A 27,179-nucleotide genomic window follows, 5' to 3' on the forward strand; every position below is an offset into this window, starting at 1 on the left:
TAACACTGTTTACAAGATTAGACAGTTTGGCAACACTTTATATTTAGAGTCTTAAATACTAAGTTCTTTGTGTTATTAATTAGATTTAAATTAAAACTGATAATTTTAAATGTTCCGCTTCGTATGTTGCTTCAGTTCCTGTAAAGCTATTTCGAAACCAAATGCCTCTGTGTGTAGATATGTCTTCATGTATGTATAAATAATAAATGCACACCAAAATCAAGTGTTAACACCATGAACTTTAAAAATTCTGACTTTACATCCATTATTAAACTCGTGGATAAATCGTGTTGTAAATGTAGACAGCTGGTTTTACCTGGACCACGTTCCCTTTCGCTTCCCCAGGCTTGTTAGCTGGGGCATAGTGCCATGGCAATGCAGTTGTACTGCTCTCAGAGTCAGGCTGGGTACTGTGTACACTGCTACGTACATGGCTTTTCTGGAGCCAGAGGTGTTAAATATGGACTGCAGAAACACTCAAGTTGGCTTCTGTAGCAAAACCTTTTACAAGTTCAGTGCCAGTCCACTTGAAGCCAAGCTGGCCAAAAGGCCTGAGTTATATTTATAATGTGCTCCCAACTAAATAAATATTATCAGTTAAAAAACCAAACCAAAACAAACCCACACTTTGTCACAGTCCTGCGTTACCCTAGCTAAGTTGCTTCAAAATCTGAGCTAGCTGTGTGTGATTGAAGGAAGCATTTTTTCAGTTGAAAATGTATATAAATTTATTAAGGAGAAAATGGCTGTCTTCTGTATCACTTTGCTGTCTTTGGAACATGAAGATTTTAATCTTATTCTTTGGTTTTGTGTTCAGAAACTTTCTTCACATGGGATATTTTCCCACTCTTTCCTCCTTTAATAGGAATGCTTCACTCCACTCCTGGAGATTTCAGAGCAGTTTCTTCAGTATGACATTCTTCTTTCTGCCACCTTTTCAGCAATACCTGCCTGACAGTTATTACCTCTTTAGGAGCCCTACTGTCTTGACTGGTTGATTTAATAAAGACAGAGGCATAACAAATACTTTTTCCTCAATTTTTAAGGATCTCCTGTTGTTGATTTTTGGAGAATGGAATAGTTCCATTCTGTGGTGGTTGGTTTTGGTGTTTGGGGTTTTTTTTGTTTGTTTTGTGTGTTTGGCTTTTGGGTTTGTTTTTTTTTTGTTTGGGTTTTTTTTGTTTGTCTTTTTTAAACAGCATTTGATCTTTAACAGAAGTGAAAACTATATTAGGATTCCAGTGAACTTTCTAACCAGGAAAATCACGAGTTAGGGTAGATTGGTTAGAATTTTTTTGGCAACAAATATTTAATTTTCAAAATTCAGAGCTGCTGTAATCATTGCATAATCAAATATTTCTTGATACTTTTTTTTCTTCACAAAAAAACTTTCCAGAAAACATATATTTAAATTCTGAAAAATTAAGAATGTGTGATCTTTCCTAAAAAGAGAGATTAGTAGAGTGTAATATGGGTGGCCCCTGTCTTGCAGTTCAGCTATACTTGTGCTGGTTATTTTTCTCCCCGTTGTGTCTGGATGCTGTTGATTGCAGAAGAGCCTTAAACCCCAAGTTTTTCCAGATTACATGCAAACAGTATTGCAGGCAATACACACTCAGGGATTGATACGTGTTTCTGTTTCTCTGAGTGCCATTAAGTAGCTGCCTAACTATTTGTTCATTTTTCTGTGCCTCTTAGGAAAGGATTGGTACTTGGTGCACTTGTCACTTACTGTGACAGACGTGAATGACAACGTACCTGAATGGGCCATGGAGCCCCTCCCGGTCTTGGCTGTGGTTTCACCTGAAGCTGTGAGAGGTACTGAAGTATATAAGCTGCTTGCTGTGGATGCAGATGAAGGGATCCATGGAGCTGTAGAGTATTTTCTTCTGGAAGGTGAATTTTAACCCTCTCATTCCCTGTATACTAGATTTCACTATTGTGACTTTTTTATCCTCAGTTTTGTTAGTGGAAAATCTTCCCTTCCTCCTGCAAGAGGTTCATAAGCCTTCAGCTCTGTGTGTGAGAAAAGTCAACTTTTATTGAGAGTATGGACAGATTTGCCAGATTTGAAGTGTGTTCTTCCTGCAATGTTGGGTTCCTGCCCAGATTGTCCCCCGGGGGATGATTGGGACTGGAGCAGTCAGTAGTCCTCAGGGCTTTGGCAAGGGGGTGACAGCATTAGTCAGCACCTCTCTGCTGGACAGCCTGTTTATGAGATGGAGCACCATTGGTTGGACAGAGAGGGTTAATGTTCCTTCTCCCTTATGGGAGTTGTGCTTCTGATTAATTTCTAATAAGTTTTTAAGGGTCTGGGTTGTGCCTTAGCTTTGCAAAGCTAGTACAGAGTCATGAATAATTTTCTTTGGGAGGCTCTTAAAAGAAACTTCAGTAATAGTTCAAAACTGTCTAAGCAGAAGGGGAGTAGCAAATCTGCTCCAAAGGTGAATTTGTTCTTCTTGACCAGAACTCTAACAGGGTATTTTCTGGTAAGGGATACTTAGAGTCAAACAACAGCAAAGTATTGGAGGATAAAGAAGAGTGATAATTGTCCAGAGACATAAAATGCAACTTAGAAATGTAATCATGAATGTAATTACTGATTTCTAAGTTCTAAACAAACTTTTGAATTTTTGTGTGCATGCTGGTTCTAAGCCAAAACCAGCTTGGTAACTGACACCATATTCTCCTCTTAATTTTAATCAAGTAAAAATGTTCTTGCTGACAACAATTTGTGGCTCTGTTCTTTCTAGGGGGTGAAGACAGATTTGAAGTTGAGAAGGACACTGGCTTGATTAAAACGACAGGTTTGCCATTGGTGAGGGACAAGGAGTATTTACTGACTGTACTAGCAGCAGATAAACTTGGAAACAGAGGGTCTCCAGCCTCTGTTTCTGTAATTGCTGGAGTTCGACCACCACAGTTCACCAACATATCATACTTTGTATATGTTCCTGAAAGTATGCCACAAGGAAAATCGTAAGTAATGGGTAAAAATAATGCAGTGCGATTGGGTTCCTAGTTTAACTTTTGTTTGATCTCCCCAAAGACTCAGTATTGTTTGTGAATCAGAAGTAGATACTATTTAGATACCTTAATAGAAGTGATCGTGATACAGTTTGATTGATCTATTTTTTTAGTCACCCTTTTATACAGAAAAGCGGTATTGAGTAATTGCACTACCTTGCTTTTTTTAAATGATATGGAAAGTATTAGATGATGTTGATTGTGTTTTAATGTTCAGACAAAATGCAGAATACAAATTAGAATTGTTACATCATGAAGAAAGATATCCTGGTGTGAAAGAATATATTAATTTTACGTGTCAAATTTGGAGAAGTGTCTTCTCAAGTGAAAATCAGAAAAAAAAAAAGACTGTATTTGCTGTCTTCATCAGTCATGGTGACAAACTGAGCAAAAATGAAGATGCCACAAAACTTGTAATTTTGTTTTTCTATCCTTTGTCTAACCATGTGGATCTAAATATCACAGAAAATCTTAGTAACATAGGTCCACCTGAATACTAGGTTCCATCTATCCCAAACTGTTTTGTTCTTAAGGAAAATATTTCCTCTTCCAGTTGAATTGAGAGTACTTTCATACTTTCATCCAGTAAATGTCTTCCTTGTGTGGCCATTCCACTGTTATTCAGATTATATTATCTGTGGTGTTGTATTTTACTGTTCAATCTACAGCATTCAGTTTTACAGTCCTTTTTTTTTTTTAAAAAAAAATGCAGATTTCTTACAGTCACTGCTGTCTCGTATCAAAACAAATCCCTGAGCTACAGTTTGCTCACTAATCCTGGTGGTCTATTCAGTATTGATTGGGCAACAGGAGATCTCAGTTTAACTCGAAGTGTGGATTATGAGAGTGACCAACACCAGTATCTTCTTTTGGTCAGAGCAGAGGAAAATGAGGAACAGTTCAGTAGTGCAGCTGAGGTAGGTGTTCACTTCTGGCAGTCTTTATGTGTTTCCACGTCAGCCTTTCCAGATTTCTGTACAGATTAACTAGGGGCTCCCATTTCCCCAGCTCATGCTGTCTATTCTGTTGCCCATTTTAAAAGTCTGTCTATGGGTAGTTGTTGAGGGCTGGTTTAGGTACTCTTAGACTTCACTCTTGCTGATGCTGAGAAGGCTATTTCTGAGGGATGAGTATGCCGTCCTATCATGGGTCCTAGGTCTTATCTGGGAAGATATGGAAACCGATGCAGCCAAGCCAAATATGAGGTTTTGTCTTACTCTAAACCTTCATAAAGTATGATGTGTATTTGAGATTATTCCAAATTAAAACAAAGGCAGAACAGAAAATGATTTGTTTTGTATCAAGAACACAAAATACACTTGTAAAGAGAAAGTAATAAAAACTCACGGATATTAAAAAATTATGGTTCATGGTGTTTTAGAAAGCTGTTTGACAGCAAAAATATTTCTGAATATAGTTATTACAGTTGTTTGAATCCAGGGATTCACTGAGCTGGGAAATACATGCAATATAACAGTTTGTTCCTGCTGTGGGAAAAAAGATGTACGCTATAGAGGGAACAGGAGGTAGAATTATTAGGAACAAGTTGGAGGACACAGAGAGAGACAGTATGTGAGTGTAGCAAACAGTGGCTGTAGCACACCAGAGACTGATAATTTCTATTGACCCTTTTATGAACTGCAAGATGAAGAGTGGTAGAATATGACTTGAAAGACGATTATGAGATGATTTTACAAATACATTTAGCCTAAATGTTATTTAACTTGTACCTGCTTTACACTGATGAAACCTCAGTAGTTAGGAGAGAGCAACTCTCAGTTTATATGAACCTGTGTAGGTGGAGTATACATCTACCTGTTGCACTGTGATGCAGACTACCTCAACCAACTTTAGAAAGTCTGAAGTGTAGCAGTATGAACCACCATAAAGGCTAATTTAACACACTCCGTACTGTTTGGATTGTAAAATATACAACTGTGGACTCATATTTGACGTAGGAATAACAAAACCTTTTTAAAGATGTTAGAAGCAGAATTGTATTTCTTACTTGTATTACCATAATCAGTTCAATTTATGTCTGATTTACACCGCTGCAATTGAATTCAGAACTTGGTCTGGGAGATTTATACTGCTAAAATGCAATCTGCTTGGCAGTAGAATTTTTAGTGTTACAATCACAGAAGTATTGGAAGATGTGACAATGGAAAAAAGGATGCTTGGAAAGCAGATGGTCCATTTCCCTTTAAATTAGTAATAGGAAATAATCAATGGAGATGAAGGGTGAGTGGAAGATGTTGGGACTTGGCAATTCCTAGTATTTTGGAGTCTAATATCTCAACGGGTCTCAGCAGGAAAAGAGCAATCTAGGAAAAATGATTTATCCTATGTGCTATAGCTTCTGAAGACCTCAAGGGTGTTTTTGGAAAATTCTTCCATCCAGTATTTGTAGAGCAATAAAGTAATTGCCTTAATTTGCTTTGCTGTTTAACGTTCCTCTCTTTTCCATTCAGGTTTTGGTTGTAATCACAGATGTGAATGATTGTGCCCCTGAATTTCATGAGTCGATTTACACCAAAGTTGGTGTTCCTGAAACAGTTACTATGACAACTGCGCTTCTACAAGGTTAGTACTTCTAAAACTATTTGTTACATTCAGTATGAGTATTTTGTTTCCCATCCCACTAATGAGAATTCAGTTCAGAAGGCAAAATTACCTACACCAGCATAGGTAGTTGCAACTCTCTGAAGGCAAACGGCACTTTGCAGAATTAGGTCATAATTATTTACTGCTGCCACAGGCCAAATAATTTTGGGGAACAGGAGGCAAAGGAAACAAATCTTTGTAGGATTTTGAAGTAACAGGACTTCAGTTGTGGTTGGTATTATAGCAGCAGGCTTATAGTAGCAATCTTGCAACATTTGTTTTGAAGGGAGAGACTAATGTTGGATGAGAAATTATAGACACATCAGCTTACCTTCTCTGCCTATCTTTGAGTCCTATGTGGGCTTCTTGCAGGGAATACTGCTCTTACGCATTAAAAGCCTCTTGCACAGTTTAACTGTTGTGTGAGGTTTTGTTTGGATGCTTGAGGAAAAGACTTTTCTAAAATAAGGTAACCAGTAAATTAAGCTTTAAATGCTGATACTCTGTAAATTTATGTACATTTTGATTATGTAACCTACAAAAATCATATATTGAAAATGTTTATAAAGAAATTAGCAGGTCCTGGCAATAAAACAAATTTATGTCAACTAAACAGTTGTAGAAGGGCCTTATATTAGTCTTTAACCCTTACATAAACTTTTTATAAATCTTTAGGGGAAAAAGGAAATTAAACTACAGGAAAATTGCTGTTCCCTAGTAAATAGGATTTTATAACCTCCTCCTGTTCTACTTAGTGATTTATCCTGTACTAATGGTACTCTGTCAGCTACTATTCTGATACTGCACTTTTAGCGTAGCTTTTGTAGGTTATAGGTAGGATATGACAAACATGTTAATTTAACTTGTCTCAGTTGAATAACATATGTAAATCTTTAATCATGCAGGGTGTGATCTTAAGTCAGTGGTATGGATCACATGGAAATGAGAATGTATGTCTTGGTAGTACAGGGTTTTTTAAATCCAGCAAACGAAGGCAAGATCTAGTGGCTGAATTCAACCAGGGACGACTTCTTTTTTAAACAACTTATTTTCAAGTAGGGGTTAGTTCAATAAAAAGCACAGGGGATAGCACAGTTTTATAAACTATTTAAAGCACTGCATGTGAAGGCAAATGCTATTACAGTTTTATACTACATGCTAATTCTCTTGTTAAAGTACTTAACTTTCCAATTCACAAACTTTGATTGACACAATATCTTTCTCTTTTCTTGTAATAGTGACAGCCACTGACTGCGATTCGAAAGAGAATGCCGAAATACTGTATTACACTTTGAGTCAAGACTTTAGTGTTACTTCTCATGGTACTATTTTTCCAGCAACACGGTTGGACTACGAGCGACCTAACCATCTTTATGAGTTCATAATTATGGCTGTAGATAAAGGGGAAGAGCCAAAGACTGGGACAGCAACTGTTAGAATCCATGTTTCAAATGTCAATGATGAAGCACCTGAGTTTTCCCAGACAATGTAAATACATATTCTTAAAACTCTGTTACCTTTGTCTTTTACTGTTGCTTTTTTTATTTTGGACAGAAGGCTGGTCATTACAGGATGGTAACTGGCTTCAGTTCAATCAAATCTGAAAGTTAGACCGATAAATGCAGTGTGATCTTTTGACACTGAGACTCTGCTACTACCAGTAAAAAAAAAAAAAAAAAAAAAAAAAAGCTGTAAGTTTGGATCTTAATTTTGAAGTTTAGGCATATTTTCAATGTGTAGTACGACTTATAGTAGGACTAGATAGGGGTAGTATATAGACAGTCTCTTTTGACAGATCTTGCACTTATGTTTTTTTTCCAATATGTACTGAAAGAAGTGGTGTAGTAATTTCAGATATGTATTTCAAGAGGGACACCTCCAACACCAAAAGAGATCAAGCAGAAAAAGCAGGCAGTTCAGTGTTGTCCTCAGCCCTCATCCAGAGTACATGGTGGAATTTTGCCTTTTAATTAGACATTTTAAGCTTAGACAGAGTCAACAGTCCACATCTCTGGTTTATAATCGCTAAAGAAAAATGCTTAGATGACAGAATCCTATATGACCACTGAATTATAAAAACCACAAGATAAATGTCAATAAATGGAGTTGACTTAATTTCACTTAGTCCCATGTCCTACAAACTGTTTTTAATTTTTTTTTCTTCTAAAGCATTAATAAGCTTTTTTTCTTCCATAGTTGCGACTCAGAAGCGTCTGAAGCGCTGTCAAATGTACTATAAACTTGCATTCACATTAGAGGCTTAGTAGTGGAATTCCCAGTCAGCTTCTGCATCAGCCTTCTACTCTTCAAAGTAGAAGTTGCTCAGGACAAAACCCAGGCAGAGATTTCAGTGATGCTAAGCTTGTGGTTTAGCTGAACAAAACATCAAAGCTTTCTGACAGTCCTTATTTTATGTAAAGGTAACCTTTGGCTTCAGAATCTTGTGCCTTCCTTTCTTTCTTAAACGTTGCTTAGGAGATGTGGCTTGGAAAAGTTGATCTTTTGTAAATTCTCATAGGATCTGTATACATTTTCAAATACTAAACCAGATTAAGTTTCTCACTCTTCAGATGATGCCTACTTTTAATTTATTTATTTATTTTAATGTTCGGGGTCATTGAATATTTATCTCTGCTAGGCTTGTATCTGTTCCTAATTTTTTAATCAGAAATGAGTGATAGTATTAAAGGTGTTGTAAACATCTTTAATAAATTGGAAACAGAAAACATAGTTTAAAAAAAAACAACCTGCCAACTCTTATATTTGAAGTTTGGTGAAGAATATGGTTAAAATGAACATTATTTTAAATTACCAAACATTCTCAAGAAGCTTTTCTGTTTCCTTGCAGTAGCAGGGAAACTGCTATTGTATATATATGTAGATTGGCATTGGAATTGAATTCAGCTCCTGCAATTCAAATTATCTCAAGTTTTTGTTTAACCAGGTTAAACATGCTTTGATTTTGCTTTATCTTTCCGGTTATGAAAAAAATCTTGAACCCAAAGGTGCATTTCAGACAGAACGTAGTTGAAGTTTTCTGTGAAACAGATTAATCATGAACACCCATAAATTAGGTCCTATTGAGAGACTAGTTTGCAGTTAATGTTATGTTCTGTGGCAGGCTAGTACAAATCAAGATGATGATGATGATGACGACGATGTCCTTCTAGCCCTATGTTTAAATAGATTTACCATCCAGTATAAAGTTATGATTCCTTGCCACGAGCTTTCTTTCATCGTGGTTATTCTGTATCTCAGTTATGAAATGCTTAAGGCTACCACTCTGTTTCATTCTGTCAGTTTTTACTTTCTCCTTTTTAAGAGACCTCTTCTGATGACTTGAACCCTTCTATTTCTATATATAATGTTCAAAATCATCAGAATTACTGTTCATTTGCTTTCCAGATGCAGAGTTAAGGCAGTGTCCTGAGGGTTGTGACTGAGCTAAACCAGAATAATTTACTTCTCTTACTTCATTGCATATTAAATTGGGGGAAGGAAAAAGGCTGTCTCTGCGAAGGTTTTTATGAAAACACACATATCTAGACAGCAAAAGCTAAGGGAGAAGTTTTCTGTGCATCCTTTCCCCTTTTCCCTTTTTTTCCCCCTTTTCCCTTTTTTTCCCCCTTTTCCCTTTTTTTCCCCCTTTTCCCTTTTTTTCCCCCTTTTCCCTTTTTTTCCCCCTTTTCCCTTTTTTTCCCCCTTTTTCCCTTCTCTTTTTTTTCTCTCCTTTCTCTCTTTTTTCTTTAAATTTTTCCTCTTCTTGGCATATGGAGACTGGGTCCATAAGCACTCTGAACCCAGTGGTACATATGTATTTTATCTACATTGTTGGATACAGCCAGCTGTAGTTCATTCTTCTGGCTGAGCTTTGGGATATCGAGCATGGACAGGTCTGTAGTATGCTTAGTCTGGCCTATGCTCAATCCAGTCAGATAAAATAATAAATGTTTGGGACTTTGCTAAAGCAGGGGGCTTTTGTACTCCAGAGAGTGTTAAGCTTAGTCTGATAATGCCTCTTAAGAGATTACAATGTCAGTGATGTGTATGGGCTTGAGAAGAGATTTTTGTAAAACTGACATTATGCACATATCCTCCAGATCTGATTCTCATCTTAGTCATGCTGGTGCAAAGACTGCACTGAAAGCGTTATGACAGCTTGTGTCAGGAAGTGTGCTATAACAAGCACACTTTAACTTAGCAAATGTTTGCTTTGATTCTGTGAGTGATGCAACTCATTTTTAAATTTTTTTTTTAAAAAAGTGAATTCTGCATTTAGCTCAAGTCTTGTTGTGAAGCTAAGCTTCAAAGCGTCAATACTGCTGAAAGTTTGCAGTGGAAATCTGTGGGAGGTAACAACAGAAAGACATAGATGGTTGGACAGATCATCAATACTATCATTTCACTGGTTAACTGAGAAGCATCTTATCAGTGTAATTGTATTAATAAATTACAAACCTCTGCAGTACCCTTTGTACAGGTAGTCAGTAGGTGTTGTGAAACATAGTTCTGTATATATTATTTCCTGTCTAAATTCATTAATGTGTTGTCATAATTTCTTTTAACAGCTATAGGAGTTTTATTTCTGAAGATGCAGGCCCAAACACACTGATTGCTATGGTTAATGCTGTTGACCCTGATGGAGATGGTGTGACATATGATATTCCGTCTGGGAATCAAAAAGGAAACTTTGTTATTGATCCTAAGAAAGGTAATAATATATTAGGTCTTTGCTGCTGCAGTCTTAATGTTGATTCTGATGTGATGCAGCTTGAATTTGGTCTTCATTAGGTAGCAATTATAAAAACTGAATAGCAAATGCTATTTTTGAAGCTAATACTAACCTAATTGAAAACAACTGCAGGAAAAAGATGCAATTGTTCTAGACTCACTTCTAATGTTAAAATAATTGTATCATTTTCCTAAAAGCTTTGTATAATTGACCTATCTTACTTATTCATTGTTTGCTTTCAGTTAGTAACTTAATAGAGAAGATTATTATAGATAACAGGTAACAATAGACAGTAACTTAATAGAGGACGTTGTTATTGATAACAGTGTGACATTCCAAAATTTCAAGGCCTGTTAGTGCACTCAAAGCTTCACATCCACCTGCTGTGATTAGCCAAAGATACTATTAGTAATCAAATAGCCATGTGAGGAGAAAAAACAATAGGACAACAGTTCTCACTGGAGTAGATTTCTTTGTGCAACTTTTTCAATAACTCACTTTTAACTGGTTTAAAGTGGCATTGGTGGGTTTAGATGAGGTTCCCCCCCCCCCCCCCCCCATGCTTATGTCCATGTCCTTATTACACTTGTGTGAGCAAATAATTCTTAGCTGAGTTTACTTGTGTTGTACTGACACAAAATTATACATTTATAGGTGGAATGAGACTACTACTGTTTTATTTCAATGAAAGCAAATGTATATAAAATAGTCAACTAAGTTATAGTTTTCATTTAAGAATGAAATTATTCACATGAGCAATGTTATTTAGCCAAAAATACTGCGTGCATTAGAAAAAAAAATTGTGTGGAGAATACTTTGCAGTTTAAGTAACTTGTTCTGAAATACCAGTTTTTATGTCTTTTAAAATTCTTTTCAGCAGTTGCACGTTTTTAAAACCCCCCAAGGAAAAAATCCCGCAATATTGGTCTCCTCATTAAAATTAAAAAAAAGCAAAAACACATATCATCTGAGTAGGCTGGCATATCCCTTTAAATTAATAGGATTTATTTGCTGTTGATCACTTGAAAAAACAAAAGAGGATGATTTGAGACAGAAACAGGCAACCAAATTAAAATCCCATTGAAGGATGTCTCATTTAGCTCTGTAGATACACCTGCAGACAAACAAACCTGTTGTGCTGTCTTAATTTTGTTCTAATATCAGACTGCAGTAAAAATACCATAGTTAAATTAAACTGTGGCAGCCTTGTGGTTTATTGTTGAACAGGTAAACCAGAATGGTTTGTTGTTGTGCTTACTAGTGAGAATAACAATAATTGCTTAATGTAGTAAAAAAGTTAAAAACCCACAACCTATTATTTTTACAGGGCTAGTTAGACTTCGTTCAAGTCCATTTCCTAAGCTGCAGGGGACAGAATATGTACTTAATGTCACAGCTACTGATGATAACACCTCTGGAGGGCCCCATTCTCTTACCAGTACTGTCCAGGTTGTTGTGAAAATTGATGATGTCAACAATAACAAACCTGTCTTTCAGAAGGTAAATATATGAGGCTCCGTCATTTGTGTTAGACTGTGTGGTAAATGTTTCAGACTGTGTTGTCATTGCAAATGATGCAGCAGATGAGCTATCCAGGAAGTGGTCCGCTTTCGTCTCTCTGAGTCCTGATGTCGCTGTCTTCTCCATCTTTTCCACCCCTTTTCTAAGACTTACAGGGTTTGTTCTCCTGTGGCAGAACAGCTCCTGTGAGCACTGTCTCTTCCTTGAACCACATCTCATCTCTGACATTTTAGAAGATGAGGTTGAGTGAATAACTTTTGGAGGCTTAGTCTGACACGTGAGGAGGAATCAATAGGTATAGCTGTATATGCAGTGGACTTATTAAAAATATTCCATTACTTTTGTTAATATAGAAAAATATTTGCTTTTGGAAGTATATGCAACTAACTTTTTTCACCAGGTATTTTCATTAGTTGGAGTTGTGCAGTGGCCTCGTGTGATAATTGCAAAATAGCAAGTGAATTCTGTAAATTAATCATGGTACAGATAAAACATTAACATCAGTGCATGTGAATGGGAGTGTAGCTAAATCTGTTCCCCCCCCCCCCACAGTATATCTTTAAATCAAAGAGCATGGTAAGTCCTTGATTTTTCTTTTTTTCTTTTTTTTTCCCCTCCCCTCTCTTAGTGTCACTATTACCGGGAACATGCTTCTGTATTGGAAAACCAGCCTTCAGGGACAGTTGTACTGCAGGTTGAAGCCACTGATGCTGATGAAGGAGCCAATGGTATAGTGAAATATGGCTTGATGCAGAGAGGTGGTGTCCTACCAGCATTTAGTATTCATCCTGACACAGGTAAAGCGAATACCAGAGCTGATACTGGCATATAGAAACTGCTTGGTTACACTGATAAAAAAAAACTTAAATAAAATCAGACTTCATGCTTTTTCATTTAGTTTTTTGATAGCAGACAAAATGTGAACTGTATTAACTGCATGAACAGATAGTCTCCTTTTAGTTTCATACATGTCCAGTACTGAACTAGAACCGATGTTTTCCCTGGAATGTGGAAGTTCTGCTGTGTGAAATAACTTGTGTGGTTTTGTAACTAGATTTAAAAAACCCACCATATTTTAAGTGCATATTATATTGCAACATTGCTAATGGCATATAAATGATTTATCCAAATGACAGTAGTCTTACAAACAGCAAAGAGACTAAGTCTTGGAAAGCCAAAACTAAATTCAGGCTGAACTTTTGGAGGATAAAAGACATGAAACATGCCTTTACCCTGTACTTACTCTTCTTCAAAAGAAATATTTTTTTATAAACTCATTTTCTTAAAGTTAGGTTGGTATTTGTCTCCATTTTCTAAATTTAATTCCAATTGTATGTAGATTTAAGTGTAAATGAATTTTGTACCTGCCTGAGCAGTTCAATTTAAGCTGTTGAAATTGTTAAACCTTGTGATTGGATCCTTGATCCTGAATTTCACGTTATAGGTGTATTTAACCTATTGCATTATATCTTAATGTATTGACAGACAAATAAAGATCTAAATGTAGAATATTGTCCAATGCATAGTATCTTAACTCTCTGATATTTAATTTGTTTTTAGGAGTTCTGACAACTGTTCAGGTATTTGATCGAGAAAAACAAAGGGAATATCCTATCACTGTGACAGCAACAGATCAGGCAGTGGAACCACTCATTGGAATATGTCAGATAAATATTATCATCCTGGACCAAAATGACAACGATCCCAGATTTGAAAACACCCACTATGAATGTAATTGATAGTCACTGGATAGAATTTCAGTGCCCTGAGTGTGAGCTTACCTGATGTCCTAGACTCTTGGGGTTTGTCTTTCCTGGCAGTAGATCATGTGACCAACTAGGTGATTGCAGTCAGAGATGCACTTACCTTAATTAATTGCAGAATTTTTATTCTGTGTAATGTGCAATGTAACAAGCAGTCTTGACTCGTAGGCCTTCCTGAGTGTCGTTATGGGAAAATTCCTTGAAACAATAGCCGTGTCAGTATCTTTCCTTCCCTGAGTATACCACGTGTCTGTGGTACTACACAGAGTTGTGAAAGTTGTAATAAGCATGTCAATGTGCAGCGCTCAGTGCTAACTGTATCCTTTGTTTTCTGATTAATAGATTTTTGTCATAACTTTTGATTATGTACTTTTCCTTTTCCCATTTGAATTTCATAATTCCTCATTGTTTGTTGTTTTACCTTTCCTTCTTGGTTCTTCAAAAAACCCTTCCTGTTTATGGATAAACACCTAGAGGCATATATATAAAAAAAAAAGATGACTGATAATTCTCAGTTATACCATGCAAATCCTAGAAAGTAGTTTCTGACAATGTGGTCCTTTTCATCTGGTTTTATGCAATAAATTAGAATTCCATTTATGTATATTTCATACAGAGCAACTAGTCTCTTAGTAAAAATAGAAGACAAAAAAAATTAGTATCTTAAGAGGAATAAGAATTCCAGGTTATGAATGTGGTGATTTGAAGTTCAAATGTGATCCATAGCTTTGGAGTGATAGCAGCTCTTTAAAATATTCAGTTTGATTTTTATGGCCACTGTTCCAAGGAAGATAAAGTTATAGCTTCCATACATTATTACTTTAGTTTTTCTTCATTTCATAGTAAAATGCTCCTGGTACTTTAGTGAATTAATGATCAGTCTGAAATATCCTTTCCTTACATTAGATTTCCTAAGAGAGGACACAAGAGTTGGGACCAGCTTTCTTCGTGTTGCAGCCCATGATGATGACTACAGCTCAAATGCTGCCATTACATATTCAATAGCAAATGAAGAACCAAATTATTTACAAATTAATCCTACTACAGGCTGGTTGTTTGTGAACCAACCTTTATCTCAGGTATGGTGCTTGCTTTCCTTTTTAAGCTGGCTGTCTCAATATATCGTAGGAGGGACTGAGGTCACGAGTTTGTGTTACCCCTTCACATTAAAGGATCAATTCGTCATAGTTAAATTAAACATGAGTCTTAATGCCTTTAGCTGATGAGTTCATTGACTGTGAATTGCATGTAAGCAAGCCCTGCTTTCAGCTGCAAAGTAGCAGCTGACAGCACCGCCTCTGAGAACTTGTTCTTCCCATTTCATGAGCTTTGGCATACTAATACCAAGGACTGGAGGGCTGAGACCTTAAGCAGGGGAGGAAGAACCCAGGTGTAGGACTTCACTATGTTAACAGGCAATGAGTTAACACACAAACCTGAATGTGAAAGAGTGTGAAATTTGGCTTCTGGTACAGATTTCCAACTCTATACGTGTTAGTCATAGTGGACTAAGCATAGCTATCCCTCAGGAAGGTGAAGATATAATTAACAAAATTGTTGCATGTAGTTATTTAAAATTTACCAGTTTCAGCCATTTCTAAATACCTACATGAGCAGTTTGATATTTTCAGAGTTGTAAAGTAATTTGTGTTGAGATGAAAATATTGTTGTAGATGTCAGTCTTTAAATACCTAATAGATACTTTTAGCAAAATTTTCAGCAACTTTGCACCTACTTCATATTGAGCTCAGTATTTTGCAGTTGAAGATGTTTTTCTTCTGTGCAGGTTTTTTTAAGTGTGCCTTTAATTTTTTGTATTAATTTTTTTGGGAGGGTGGTGGGGGGAAGCTCATTGGAGCCCTGATCAAAATCCTCTGTAATGAAACCTTTTTTTTACTGTTCAGAGATCATCTATAATTCGAGAGATTATTGCTACAGATGGAGGTAATAGAAGCAGTAAAGTTGAACTTGCAGTAACTATTACTAGTGCAAAAAACCAGCCTCCACGGTGGGAAAGAGACAGCTATGAAGTTGTTATTCCAGAGAATACTACACGAGATGCATCAATTTTGGTAAGGTTGTGACAGACTTGTTTGTCTGTAGCTCTAAGGCTATAGAGTAACTGAACGCTGCTTATTTTCTTAAATATAGTGAGCTCTTATAAGAGTTTTCTGTATTGTAGGGACCAATGGTCTGCTATCAGTTTTCTTTCAGAAATGCTAACAGTAACCAGCGGTTTTGCTCTAATTTATATGTGTGCAACCATTATTTAATTTCCTTCCCATTTGGCCAACACTATAGGTGTTCCAATTTTTTGAATGTTTTTGTGTTATCTGAGGTGATTACTGGGCTTAAAGTACTTAGAGTTGTTTGGTTTGATTGCTTAGAATGCGTAATTGGAACAGCTTTATGAAGTAACTCCAAAATACATATTTTTAGGTTAAACATGTAATGACTGGTAGCCTTTGGCTGCAGCTGTTTGTGGCCTGGAGATGTATCAGGCAGGGTTAGGATTTGGTATCAGGAAACACTTGTCTCAGTGTTTTCGCTTGAGAGCTGAGGATCTGGGAGAGTCAATACACAAAAGCTTTTAGAGATGTTGCTGTACTTATAAAAATGTTGATTACACAAACTTTTTGAACTGTGCAGACAATCAAAGCAACTTCTCCCCTTGGTGATCCCCGTGTGACTTATAACCTAGAGGAGGGACTTGTTCCGGAGACTAACATGCCAGTTCGTTTCTACCTGACTCCAAACAGACACGATGGTTCTGCTTCAATCCTGGTAGCTGAGCCACTAGATTATGAAACAACAAAGAGCTTTCTGCTGCGGGTTCGAGCACAGAACGTTGCTGCAGTTCCTCTGGCAGCATTTGCTACGGTTTATATTACTGTAACAGGTGTGTCAGCTGTTCAGTGACCTTATAGTACAATCATAGTACTTTTTTTTTTCCTTTAAAATTTTATAGTTTTCTCTTTATGCGCTCTTTTTGATGTTTTAGATGTCAATGACAATGTCCCATTCTTTACTTCATCTATTTATGAAGCCTCGGTAATGGAGGGAGCTGGTGTTGGGACATTTGTCATTCAGGTGTCTGCCATCGACCTTGACCTTGGTCAGAATGGTGAGGTAAGCAAGTGGGGCCCTACATCTTCCATGATGAAAGGTGTGGAATGACTTTGGTGTGAACAATGGCTAAATAGACTAGAAGTCTTCAACCTAGAAAAGGGATGATTAATAGGGAAATGTGAGATGAAATAAAGTAGCTAATTACATGTTTCTCTGTCTTGCCATATGAAAAATGCAATATGTCCAGTTAACACCAAAAGTGGATGTATTTGTTACTGATTTTAAAAATTGAAAGTAGGTATATCCTTAGAACAAGAGTACAAGCTGAAGTCAAGTGCAAGAAAACATATATCTAACAGAGACAAGAATGACCAATGTCATGTGATCCATGATACTGAGACAGTTCAAGTCCAGCTCACCTGTGGCTGTTGTATTAGTACCTGTCATCTTTAGCTGAGTTTGACTGCTGTTGCACAAGCACTGTGCAAATGTGAACTAGTAAACTTGGGAACTGATTAGCCAAGACAAATTTATTTCCTTTACAGATCAGCAACTAACATGCAAGGAAGTTAGTTGACTTCAAACTAGATTGCTCAAGCTGGCAATTTTACTCAGCTTGCTTGGCCCTGATCAAGTTCTCAAATACAAGACTCTTCTTCCTCTCTTTAAGTACTAATTTAGTTGTGAACTATCCAACAAAAGGAAAGTATGAATTAACAACTTCTTTTTAATCCTTTAGATAACTTACTCCCTGTTACAAGACAGTGGCAGAGACTATACGTATTTTCACTTGGACTCACAGACAGGTTCAATATACACTGCCTCCGTGTTTGATAGAGAGAAGAAGGCCTCCTATCTTCTAGAAGTCAAGTCAGTAGATGGCTCTGAATCGGCTCGACCTGGAAAACATGGGAAGCCAAACTCTGGTAAGAAACAGATGTCTGACACGTGTGATTTTACCTGGATTGGTCTCTGAAAACAGAAGCTCTGAAGTGCAAGATTAAATGTCAGTTTCTTTTCTTTTCTTTTTTTTTTTTTTTTTTTTCCAAGTGTACTTGTGAAAGAGTGCTTGTTGTTTGGATTTGGTGGTTGGTTGGGGTTTTTTAACTGTTTGTCTGGGCAACAGTTGTGTCAGACCCGGAAGAGAGATTTTATATGGTGATCAGGCAAGTTTTTTGTTCTGAATTTAAAAGAAAACTAGGGTTTACAGTTAAGAGTTTAGAGAGTATTTCCTAGCTAGCAAAGATGCACCCATTATCAGTAGGATGCAGATCTTTGCATAGTAGAGGTGTTTCTCAAAGCACTGCATATGGTACTGTATTCAGTCAAAAGTCATTATGAAGTATGAAGCAGGAAAGTTCAAGATAGAAAATCCCATTCTCAGTTGATGGTTGTGCGTAAATAAAGACTTAAAATTTGGCTTTTGGGGCTTCAGGACAAAAAGTTATGACTAAAAACTATACAATTGCTGTATTAGGCATTAATTATTCACATATTATCTGTTTAAACAAATTGGATGTGACACTCATTTGATATCCAAGTGCTTTTGAGTAATGTTAGTATATATATTGTCCACAACCCTAAGGGTTTGTTTCTGTATTGTCTGCATATTCATCTTCATTTAATGTGCAGCTAGACAGTTTAAGGAATTGTAGCTGACAGAAGTGGCACAGCTGAGTATTTTAATCTCTTGTTTCTTGTCTCTCTAGACACGGCCTACGTGCACATTTTTATCAGCGATGTGAATGATAACAAGCCTGTCTTCACCCAAAGTGTCTATGAAGTAAATGTGGATGAAGACCAGGATGTGGGCTCGACTGTCATTACTGTCAGTGCTAATGATGAAGATGAAGGTAAAGAATTGGAATTCCTGATAGCTGAGTCTAAACTGTCAATGAGTTCATTGTGTCAACACACCAAGACATATTTAGTGGTGTTAGAAAGGAGAATGTCTTTTAGTCTTTAGATTTTAAAACTTCTTTAAGTGTGAACTGATCGGGCACGAGCATTAGTTCATAATGGAGCTGTGAGGCGTAAGTCAAATAACTCTTATTTTGAGAGGCAATGCATTAATGTGGAATGATGGGGAACAATTTCTGTGCCAGCAAATACAAATTTATTATAGATCGTATAATTTTCTTACAAATGGACGCCAATAAAAATTTCCTGGTTAACTAGAATGAATCAGACTTGATTTAAGTGAAATTCATTTGCTTTCTCATATTTGAATGTAGACTTCCTAAATGCATATGATGAGTCTTAACTATGTTGCTTTATCTAGAAATCAGTCAGGAATTCAGCTGTAAGTCATGTGAAAATAAGTACGTAACAAGTGCTCATGAATGAGAGGGAATGGTACAGACTTCCATCTTTTGGCCATGGTGCACTAATTTGACTTTGCTGTATGGTGAAACTATACTTTCTTTGGTTGCACAAGTCCCAAAGGACTGTTATGTCAGTATGTCTGTGAAGTACAAGTACATCCTGACTGCATTTGATCCCTCACCCACTCAAAGAGGTTGAGTCAAATGTGGCTAAGTTGTACTGGAGAAAGATTTACCTAGTCAAGGAATTTCTAGTTTGTTACTAAGGCTGCCTGAAAATCTACTCTATAGTGTTGGATCAGGGGACCTGATGTGATGGATATAGAGCACTTCGTTTCTGTCCTCTTAATAAAGTAAATGATTAAAGATGTAGCTATGAAAGAAGGGAAAAAGAGAAAAGTGGTACTGTGAAGGTTGGGCTTGCAGAAGGGCTAAAAGTCTTTACTTGATCTAAAACCATCGACAAATTGGCACTTCCTCTGAAATTTTGAGAAGTTCTTAGGACTGTCTCCTCTGGCTTGATACATAATTATCCTGTTTGTTGGTAAAGTATATGCATAAATTAATATGAGTGCAGAATGGTTCTCCATTTGAAGTATTTTGTGATAACTCATTCTTACGTGCTGGATGTTAGCAAATAAGAAGTTGTCTTTTTCGTCCCATAGCCTTGGCCAGTCTTGCTGATCTTGCAGTGAATTTGAGGGATCATAAGTAAAAGCAGAATTAATACTTCATTGCAAAGACACATTTTATAATTAGACACAAATTACAGTTGAACATACCAGAACTGAAAATGCTGATAAGTAATCTGACATAGCTGCATATTTTAAAAGACGACAAAACTATAACACCAAAAATCAGTTATCATATGATTTGTACTTCATCTTAACACCCCATGTTTCAATCTACTTCAAGAAGTGTGTATTTTCTGACACTGTTGGTAATTGACAGGAACAAATACTAAACTACGGTATCAGATCACTGCTGGAAACATAGGAGGAGTACTTGACGTAGAACCAAAAACAGGAGCCATTTTTATTGCCCAACCACTGGATTATGAAGAAACAAAAATGTATGAGATTCACTTGTTGGCCTCTGATGGGAAATGGGAAGATTATGCAGTTATCATCATCAATGTCATGAATAAAAATGATGAGACTCCAGTTTTCTCTATCAATGAATACTATGGAAGTATAATTGAAGAACTGGATCGGTTACCAGTCTTTGTACTTCAGGTAGTGTGTGCAGTTTCAGAGATTATAGTATTTCAATGAAAGAGCACAGATTACTCTGGTACAATTATGTTAATGTTAATCCAGCACAGATATAGTTAATGAAATTTAGTTTTACTGAGGTTTTTTTTTGTTAGTAGAAGAAGGGAAATGGACTTTTATGGAAAAATAATTACAAAGATAGTAAGTAGGATAAGCAGGATGGATCATTTGTGATCCTAAAAAGCAAATCATTAACACTTTAAAGTAGCCATCAGAATAGCATAGTTACCTCTACAAATAGGAAAAAATATATTATTTTAGTATTAGAATATCTACATTGTTATTGTAGTGCAAAGCATATTTACCTACTCAGAATTGTCCTTCAGCCACCTCTCATTTGCCATTCATCTGGCATGCACATATTAGTAGTATGTCACATACTTTTGCTTGAACTCCTTTAGACTGTAGCAGTATATAGGATATAATGCAATCATTGTGTAATTTGTAATTTCTATATCTTTGTTTTCAAAACTTTTGTAGGTTATGGCGAATGATCCTGATAGTAATGTGGATGAAGGAGATTTGAGATACTCATTGCATGGGCATGGTGCAGCTGATATTTTCACAATAGATGAGAAAACAGGCAGCATTTACTCACACAAGATGCTGGATCGGGAAGAGAGAGCACTGTGGAGATTTGTTGTATTGGCTACTGATGAAGGTGGAGAAGGACTTACGGGATTTGCTGATGTGATTATTAATGTGTGGGATATAAATGACAATGCACCCATGTTCATATGCATGCCTGATGATTGCAATGGGAGTGTTTTTGAAAATTCTCCTGCAGACACACTAGTAATGGAAATGGGTGCTGTTGATTGTGATGATCCAAATGTAGGTCTTAATGCTGTCCTGACTTACAGGATAACAGAGAATGTAAAAAATGAGTTTGGTACTGACATGTTTAATATCAATCCCAATACTGGTACAATCCATGTAGCGGGGGGAATGCTAGATAGAGAAAGGACTGAAAATTATTTTCTTACTGTTGAAGCAAGAGATGGGGGAGGACTAACAGGAACTGGCACTGCCACTATCTGGATTGCAGACGTCAATGATCATGTACCTAAATTCACAAAGAAGATGTGGCAGGCAATAATTCCTGAAAACAGTGCCATCGACTCAGAAGTTCTGCAAGTGTGTGCTGTAGATGCAGATGTTGGGGAAAATGCTGACTTAGTATTCAATATCATCGGGGGAGACCCAGATCAGAAGTTTTATATTGGGAATGACAAAGAACGGCAATGTGCTGCTATTCGACTGAAAAAAAAATTGGATTTTGAGAATGCACTTGAAAGGCAGTTTAATCTTACTATTACAGTGGAAGATCTTGATTTTTCTAGTGTTGCAGTGTGCCTGATCGAAGTTGAAGACTCTAATGACCACAGCCCAGTTTTCCTTTCTCAGTTTATTCAGACAAGCCCTTTCTTTGAAAACATGCCTGTAGGTACTACAGTAACCACAGTGAGAGCTACAGACAAGGATTCTGGTTTGAATGGGAACATTATGTATTCTATAAAGTCAGATTCGGATCCTATGAGACAGTTTGCGGTTGACCAATATGGTCACGTGATTGTGGCAAATACACTAGATCGTGAAGTCATCCAAAAATACAGCTTAATTGTACAAGCTTCAGATCAAGGGGCACCTGCCCGCACTGGAAGCATTACGGTTTTGATTAACTTGCTTGATGTTAATGACAATGGACCAAGATTTGAGGCACCATACAGGCCTGTAGTTTGGGAAAATATGTTGAGGCCTGAAATAGTGTATATGAACCATACATCAAAACTGCTTCACGCATTTGATCCAGACAGTGAGGAAAATGGGCCACCCTTTACATTTTCATTGCCACCAGATTATCAGAATTCTTTGGATTTTTCTCTTATTGACAACAGAAATAACACAGCAACTGTAACTGCTTTGAGGTCCTTTGACAGAGAAAAGCAGAAGGTGTTTCATCTGCCAATAGTTATAACAGATAATGGGATTCCAGCTATGAGCTCTACAAACACCCTAACTATAACAATTGGGGATGAAAATGACAACTGCCATGAATCTGGCCATAAGGAAGTCTATGTATACAGTTACAAAGGTAAGTGCTATCTGCATATTATATCAGATTCATGAATTTAGCACAGTTTTACACATAATTTGTCTCTTGCAGTTCTTTATTTTTTAAAATAGCTTACATATTTTGGAACTGAAACTCCAATTCTGTGAACTACGAAATAAAGTGGAATGGGTAGAGTATATTTGCAAAGCTCGGACCCTAGTGTGTAAAAGATCATCTACCAAAAACCTGTTAGCTGCAAACAAGCATATATTGCACTTGCAGAAAAAGCAGTGTTTTTTATAAGCCAGTAAAATCTATTTTTCTTTCACTAGTAGTTCACCTACACAGAGGAAAAGGTTTTTTTTGTCTGTGCACACATGATTCAGAAAGTATCTCACGCTGAGAGATCCAGAGGTGAGAATGGCAGAACTGAAGCAACGTAGAGAAACAGAGGTTCATAGATGAGCCCTACTCAGAAATTGTAGACCAGTCCCACCTCCACTGTGACAGCCACTGTGTGGCTGTGCAGGATAGACATCTGGAGGAGGGAGGTTTTCTGCTGGCAACAAAGGATCCAAGAGAAAGCTGAGTCAGTCATTTTTTTAGGAAAAGAATAATCTTTGGGGTTCAGTAAGTGACTGAGAACATGTCATCTTTGAACTGGGGGGGGAAGGAAAAAAAGATGCTGTTCTGGATGTGTTCTTGAGTGGTGCACAGCACCTAGGTCAAGAAATACTAGCGGGAGAGCTGCTCTGTCATAGCAGCCACAGTGCTATGAGGTTTAACGTTTAGTGGGAGAGAGCAGAGCAAATGCATCAATTACATGAATGCTTTACATTTTCTCAGAGTGATTTAGCAGAGGAAGAACAGTTTAATCATATTTTCTAAAATTTGTCTTGAATTTCCATTTCTGTGTTTTTTCTTGAAATTACCTGTAAAACTTGACATTAAACTAGTCCTGGTGGCCCTTATTAAGCATGGTTTATTATGCCTTTCCCCAGATACTCCATTCCAGATAGACTTGGCTATATCTCAGTTATCATTGCAGTAGTAGAATTTCTGATCAGTATTTGAGAAGATTAATCTACAGAAGGTATTTTTGCAATGAGTTATTTTTGCTGAATTCAGTCTGTTTAAATTAGAAAAAGATGTGACCAGGTCCTACCGTAGAAATGAAAGAATGAAGTTTCTAGGGTGGATTGGCTCCAGATTTGAACCTTAAAAATTTCTCATGTTGGTGGATCTTGGCTGTGGAATTCAAAGGTCTCCTTCCCTGGAGTTAATCCTTTTGCTATTTTAGAACAGCTGCTTGGATGTTCCACTTCTGTGACAGCCCACAGGGGGCTGAAAAAAGGGCCAAGAACTGGCACAGCTTGGTGGCTTCTTGCCCATTTCCTTTTCTCAGTCATGTCCTTCTCGCCCAGCTGCACCCCACAAGATGCTCTCTTTTGCTGGATTGCCCTGGTGTGCCATTTGAAATAGTAAACTAGCAATGAAACATTTGGGGATTAACTCCTGATGTGGTGATTTTTTAAATTTTTTTTTTTTTTGTCTGAGAATTTTATATAGAGTTGTATTTATGTATCCTTCTGGTTTTGTTTTGTATTGTTTTCAGCTTTCCTTCTTTCATGTGACATCCACAGTGTACTCACCTTTCCACAACTGGCAGAAATCATATGACAGGCTATGCATTATTTTAAGAATCTTGGATCATAACCATAACCAAATTGAGCAGGAATCTGAAAATAATAAATGCAGTAATGAATGTGGCAGAATATAAAGTGCACTGAAAAGCAAAAATTAAATGCAGATTTATTATAATTTATCTCAACAGGAAAATGGTCAACAACAGTGCTCGGGGAAGTGTTTGCACCAGATCAAGATGACTGGGACAATAAAACATTTCTCTCTGAAGGAAAACTGCTCAAGTGAGGATTGTATTTGTGTCACAATGAGTAATATTTATGCTTCTGTAATTCTTTTACTCACCATGTATTTCTTTTGTTCAGGATATGCATAAAGCCAGGGTTATTGAGTGTATTAAGGAATGTACCTTCTGGATGCTCTTTTTCACTTCGGTAACTAGGTATTAAGAAATTAATGCATAAAATATTTTTCCAAGACCATGCAGGGTCACACAGTGATGTTGATTTTCAGTTGAATGTCATCATTAATTTATTTAAAAATGTGCATTCTGTAAGATTGAATTTGGAAAAAAAAAAAAAAAAAAGGCAGAGTTTTTAATACTTGCCCTCAAATGTTAGAGTTGATGGAATACAAATCCCAGATTTAAAAGGGCAGAATGGAATAACTTCATAAAAAGTGGAAGGGAATTTGGTGATCACTGATGGCTAAATTTACAATTGCATGCAAAAACCATGCCTCTTAGATTAGTGGAGTGTTTTCTGTTAATTGAAATGTTGAATTGGATCCTTAATTCCTACTTATATGTTATTTGTTCATATCACGAAGTGAGATGGCATATAGCATAATTGTATGCTGTTTGAAATACAGAAAATGAATGTGAAAATGAACATGAATTTTTCTCTCCGCTGTGAATAAGAGTTTAAAAGCTTTATGTAGCCCAAAATTAAAGACTGACTTTCTGTCCGTCAGCAGCCCCTGGGCCTGCTTCCATATTAAGAGGTTACTGTTCCATAATAGCAGTCATGGAATATTTCCATAATTACTGATTACTGTCCCTTTGAGGTGGCAAATGAAGATGATGTCAGAGATTTCATACAGATCTTATCCTGTTCCAGATGGATAAATGAGAATCTGGAACAACTTTATGTGATTTTGTCACTTTCTATTACTTATCTCATAGACCTGCCCACGATGACTATTTTGAACCTGTGGTTCAATCACACACTGCTTTTATTCAGGATGGGGAAAGTCTGGGGAGTGGCAGAAACATCTTTTTATAAGCTCTGCAGGTTGTTATTTCTTAATTAAGGTGTTTCCGGTGCTTTTCTGAGGTTGTTTGCTAATTCCCATATGTTTTGATCCTATAACCTTCATAGTAACATTTAATGCCTTCTGAATTATGTTAATAAATAAAGTAATTTCTCAATTTTTGGTTTATGTCTAGGCCTTTCAGATTAAATCAGAGGACTGGTTCTTTGATGATGGTGGATAACGCTCCTCAAGGAATATACAACTTACAAGTTAGAGTTTCTGATGGAGTTTGTCCTGATGTTATATCTACAGTAAAAATGCATGTCAGAGAGCTGGAAAATGAAGCCATACAAAACTCAGCCACTGTGCGTCTATCAGGTTAGTTTTATGTGCTGAGGAAAGTTTAGATCAGCTGCTTCTGTAACAGAATGATTATGTGATGTAGGTGTTGTTATATCAATACTTGATTTACTTATCTCTGTAGGGCACTTTCTGGTATGTTTCCATATTGCTAAATAAGAAATAAATTGAGAAATTAACCTGTGGTCTCCCACTGTTTCATGTTTGTTTATTTTTGAATCCCAAATTCAGATGTCACAGCAGAAGAGTTCATAAGGAGAGATGAACATGGCAAAACGAAACATGACAAGTTCAAGGAATTACTAGCAAAAATGTTACCCGCTAAGCTTAGTGATATTGTCGTCTTCAGTGTGATGAACATTGATGGAATACAGACAGATGTAAGATTTGCAGTCCGTGATGGCTCGGCATATTACAGACCTGAGAAACTGCATGCTGAGTTGGCAGCATTTAAAAATGAGGTATATCATCTAGGGTTATCATGCATCTATGTAATTCACCCAAATACTGAGTTTGCAAGGTATATATCCCAAACCTCAGTGGAAGAATGTGCTAGATTTACAAATAAGGGGTTTTTTTTTGCTTCACTCAGGACAAAAACACTTGTCAAGCAGGTGCTTAATTCAAACTTTCTCCCTTCTCCTTAGTCTCATACATACAATTATTGTACGGTTGTGCTAACTTGTGGTTGAATAAATATAACCACTTTTTAGTTGCAGACAGTCTTCCATTCCCATCATGCTGCAGTTGCCTGTGTCTTCTCCAGTCAGTGTTTCATTATGTAATGTATCAGACTTTTGTATACAAAATCAGAAGAATCCCTACAAGCCAAAGTTGTCCTGTAGTACACAGAATGTCTTGAAAATGACAGCTTTTTGGGTGTTCTAAGTGCTGATGGAAGTACCCAAATCATCAGCTTGTGATTAGACAGAGTAGAGGCTTGATGCCACCCAGATGGAAATTCTACTGTACAAAGAGATGACAGTCAATCGAAGAAATCCTGCTGGAAGGAATATATGAGTTAGAAGAACAGTTAAAACAGATAAGTGAGATGGAGACAACTGATTTTGTAATCATATTTAACTCACCAAAGGAGAATTTGAAAAACAAAGTAACACCCTCTCCCAACTTTTTCTGCTGTTATAAGAGGAAAATAGTTCCTGAGCGTGAGGTATTTTCTTCCCATTCTTGATGTTCCCTAACTGTCCAGTTCTCTTACCAGATCCTGCATGCCCTCTAACTCAGTTACCCAGACACAGTCTGTCTTGGCCCCACTTTTATTTTCTGTAGTCCTCCAGCTTTTGGCTTTGCTGAGCAGATACTAAAGCTGCTGCCTTGCACAAAGGCAAGATGCCACTACTTGGCTTGTAACCTGCCCTCGACAAGGCAGCACTTCCTGACATGTCATTTGAGGCTAGGGGGGCATATCTGAGTTTAGTGTGTGGTACATCTTAGGGAGGATTTTTCCTGAAGATAAAACAGCACTTTCCCTTTGTGTGAATATGGTAGGGTCTGCCTGACTCTGGGAACCAAACAGGAATATCTTACCAC

The 27,179-nt window shown here is 36.9% G+C and overlaps 1 protein-coding gene across 1 annotated transcript in view; it reads left to right on the top strand.

The window, feature by feature from the left end:
* Positions 1–1,710: 1,710 nt before the first annotated feature.
* LOC104642019 (neural-cadherin) overlaps positions 1,711–27,179 on the top strand; it is a 45,901-nt gene continuing 20,432 nt past the window's right edge. Inside the window, exons 1-20 of the mRNA XM_075765997.1 lie at positions 1,711–1,896; positions 2,754–2,979; positions 3,740–3,944; positions 5,499–5,610; positions 6,870–7,119; positions 10,200–10,342; positions 11,691–11,863; positions 12,513–12,681; positions 13,445–13,615; positions 14,554–14,726; positions 15,552–15,719; positions 16,297–16,546; positions 16,649–16,776; positions 17,456–17,642; positions 18,426–18,569; positions 19,992–20,275; positions 20,795–22,409; positions 24,205–24,298; positions 25,462–25,646; positions 25,860–26,089. Coding sequence (XP_075622112.1) covers positions 1,770–1,896; positions 2,754–2,979; positions 3,740–3,944; positions 5,499–5,610; positions 6,870–7,119; positions 10,200–10,342; positions 11,691–11,863; positions 12,513–12,681; positions 13,445–13,615; positions 14,554–14,726; positions 15,552–15,719; positions 16,297–16,546; positions 16,649–16,776; positions 17,456–17,642; positions 18,426–18,569; positions 19,992–20,275; positions 20,795–22,409; positions 24,205–24,298; positions 25,462–25,646; positions 25,860–26,089 — 5,034 coding nt within the window. The 5' untranslated portion in view covers positions 1,711–1,769. The remainder of the gene's footprint in view (positions 1,897–2,753; positions 2,980–3,739; positions 3,945–5,498; positions 5,611–6,869; positions 7,120–10,199; positions 10,343–11,690; positions 11,864–12,512; positions 12,682–13,444; positions 13,616–14,553; positions 14,727–15,551; positions 15,720–16,296; positions 16,547–16,648; positions 16,777–17,455; positions 17,643–18,425; positions 18,570–19,991; positions 20,276–20,794; positions 22,410–24,204; positions 24,299–25,461; positions 25,647–25,859; positions 26,090–27,179) is intronic.

This window comes from Balearica regulorum, chromosome 13 (genome assembly GCF_011004875.1).
Source record: "Balearica regulorum gibbericeps isolate bBalReg1 chromosome 13, bBalReg1.pri, whole genome shotgun sequence".
Classification (NCBI taxonomy): Eukaryota; Metazoa; Chordata; class Aves; order Gruiformes; family Gruidae; genus Balearica; species Balearica regulorum.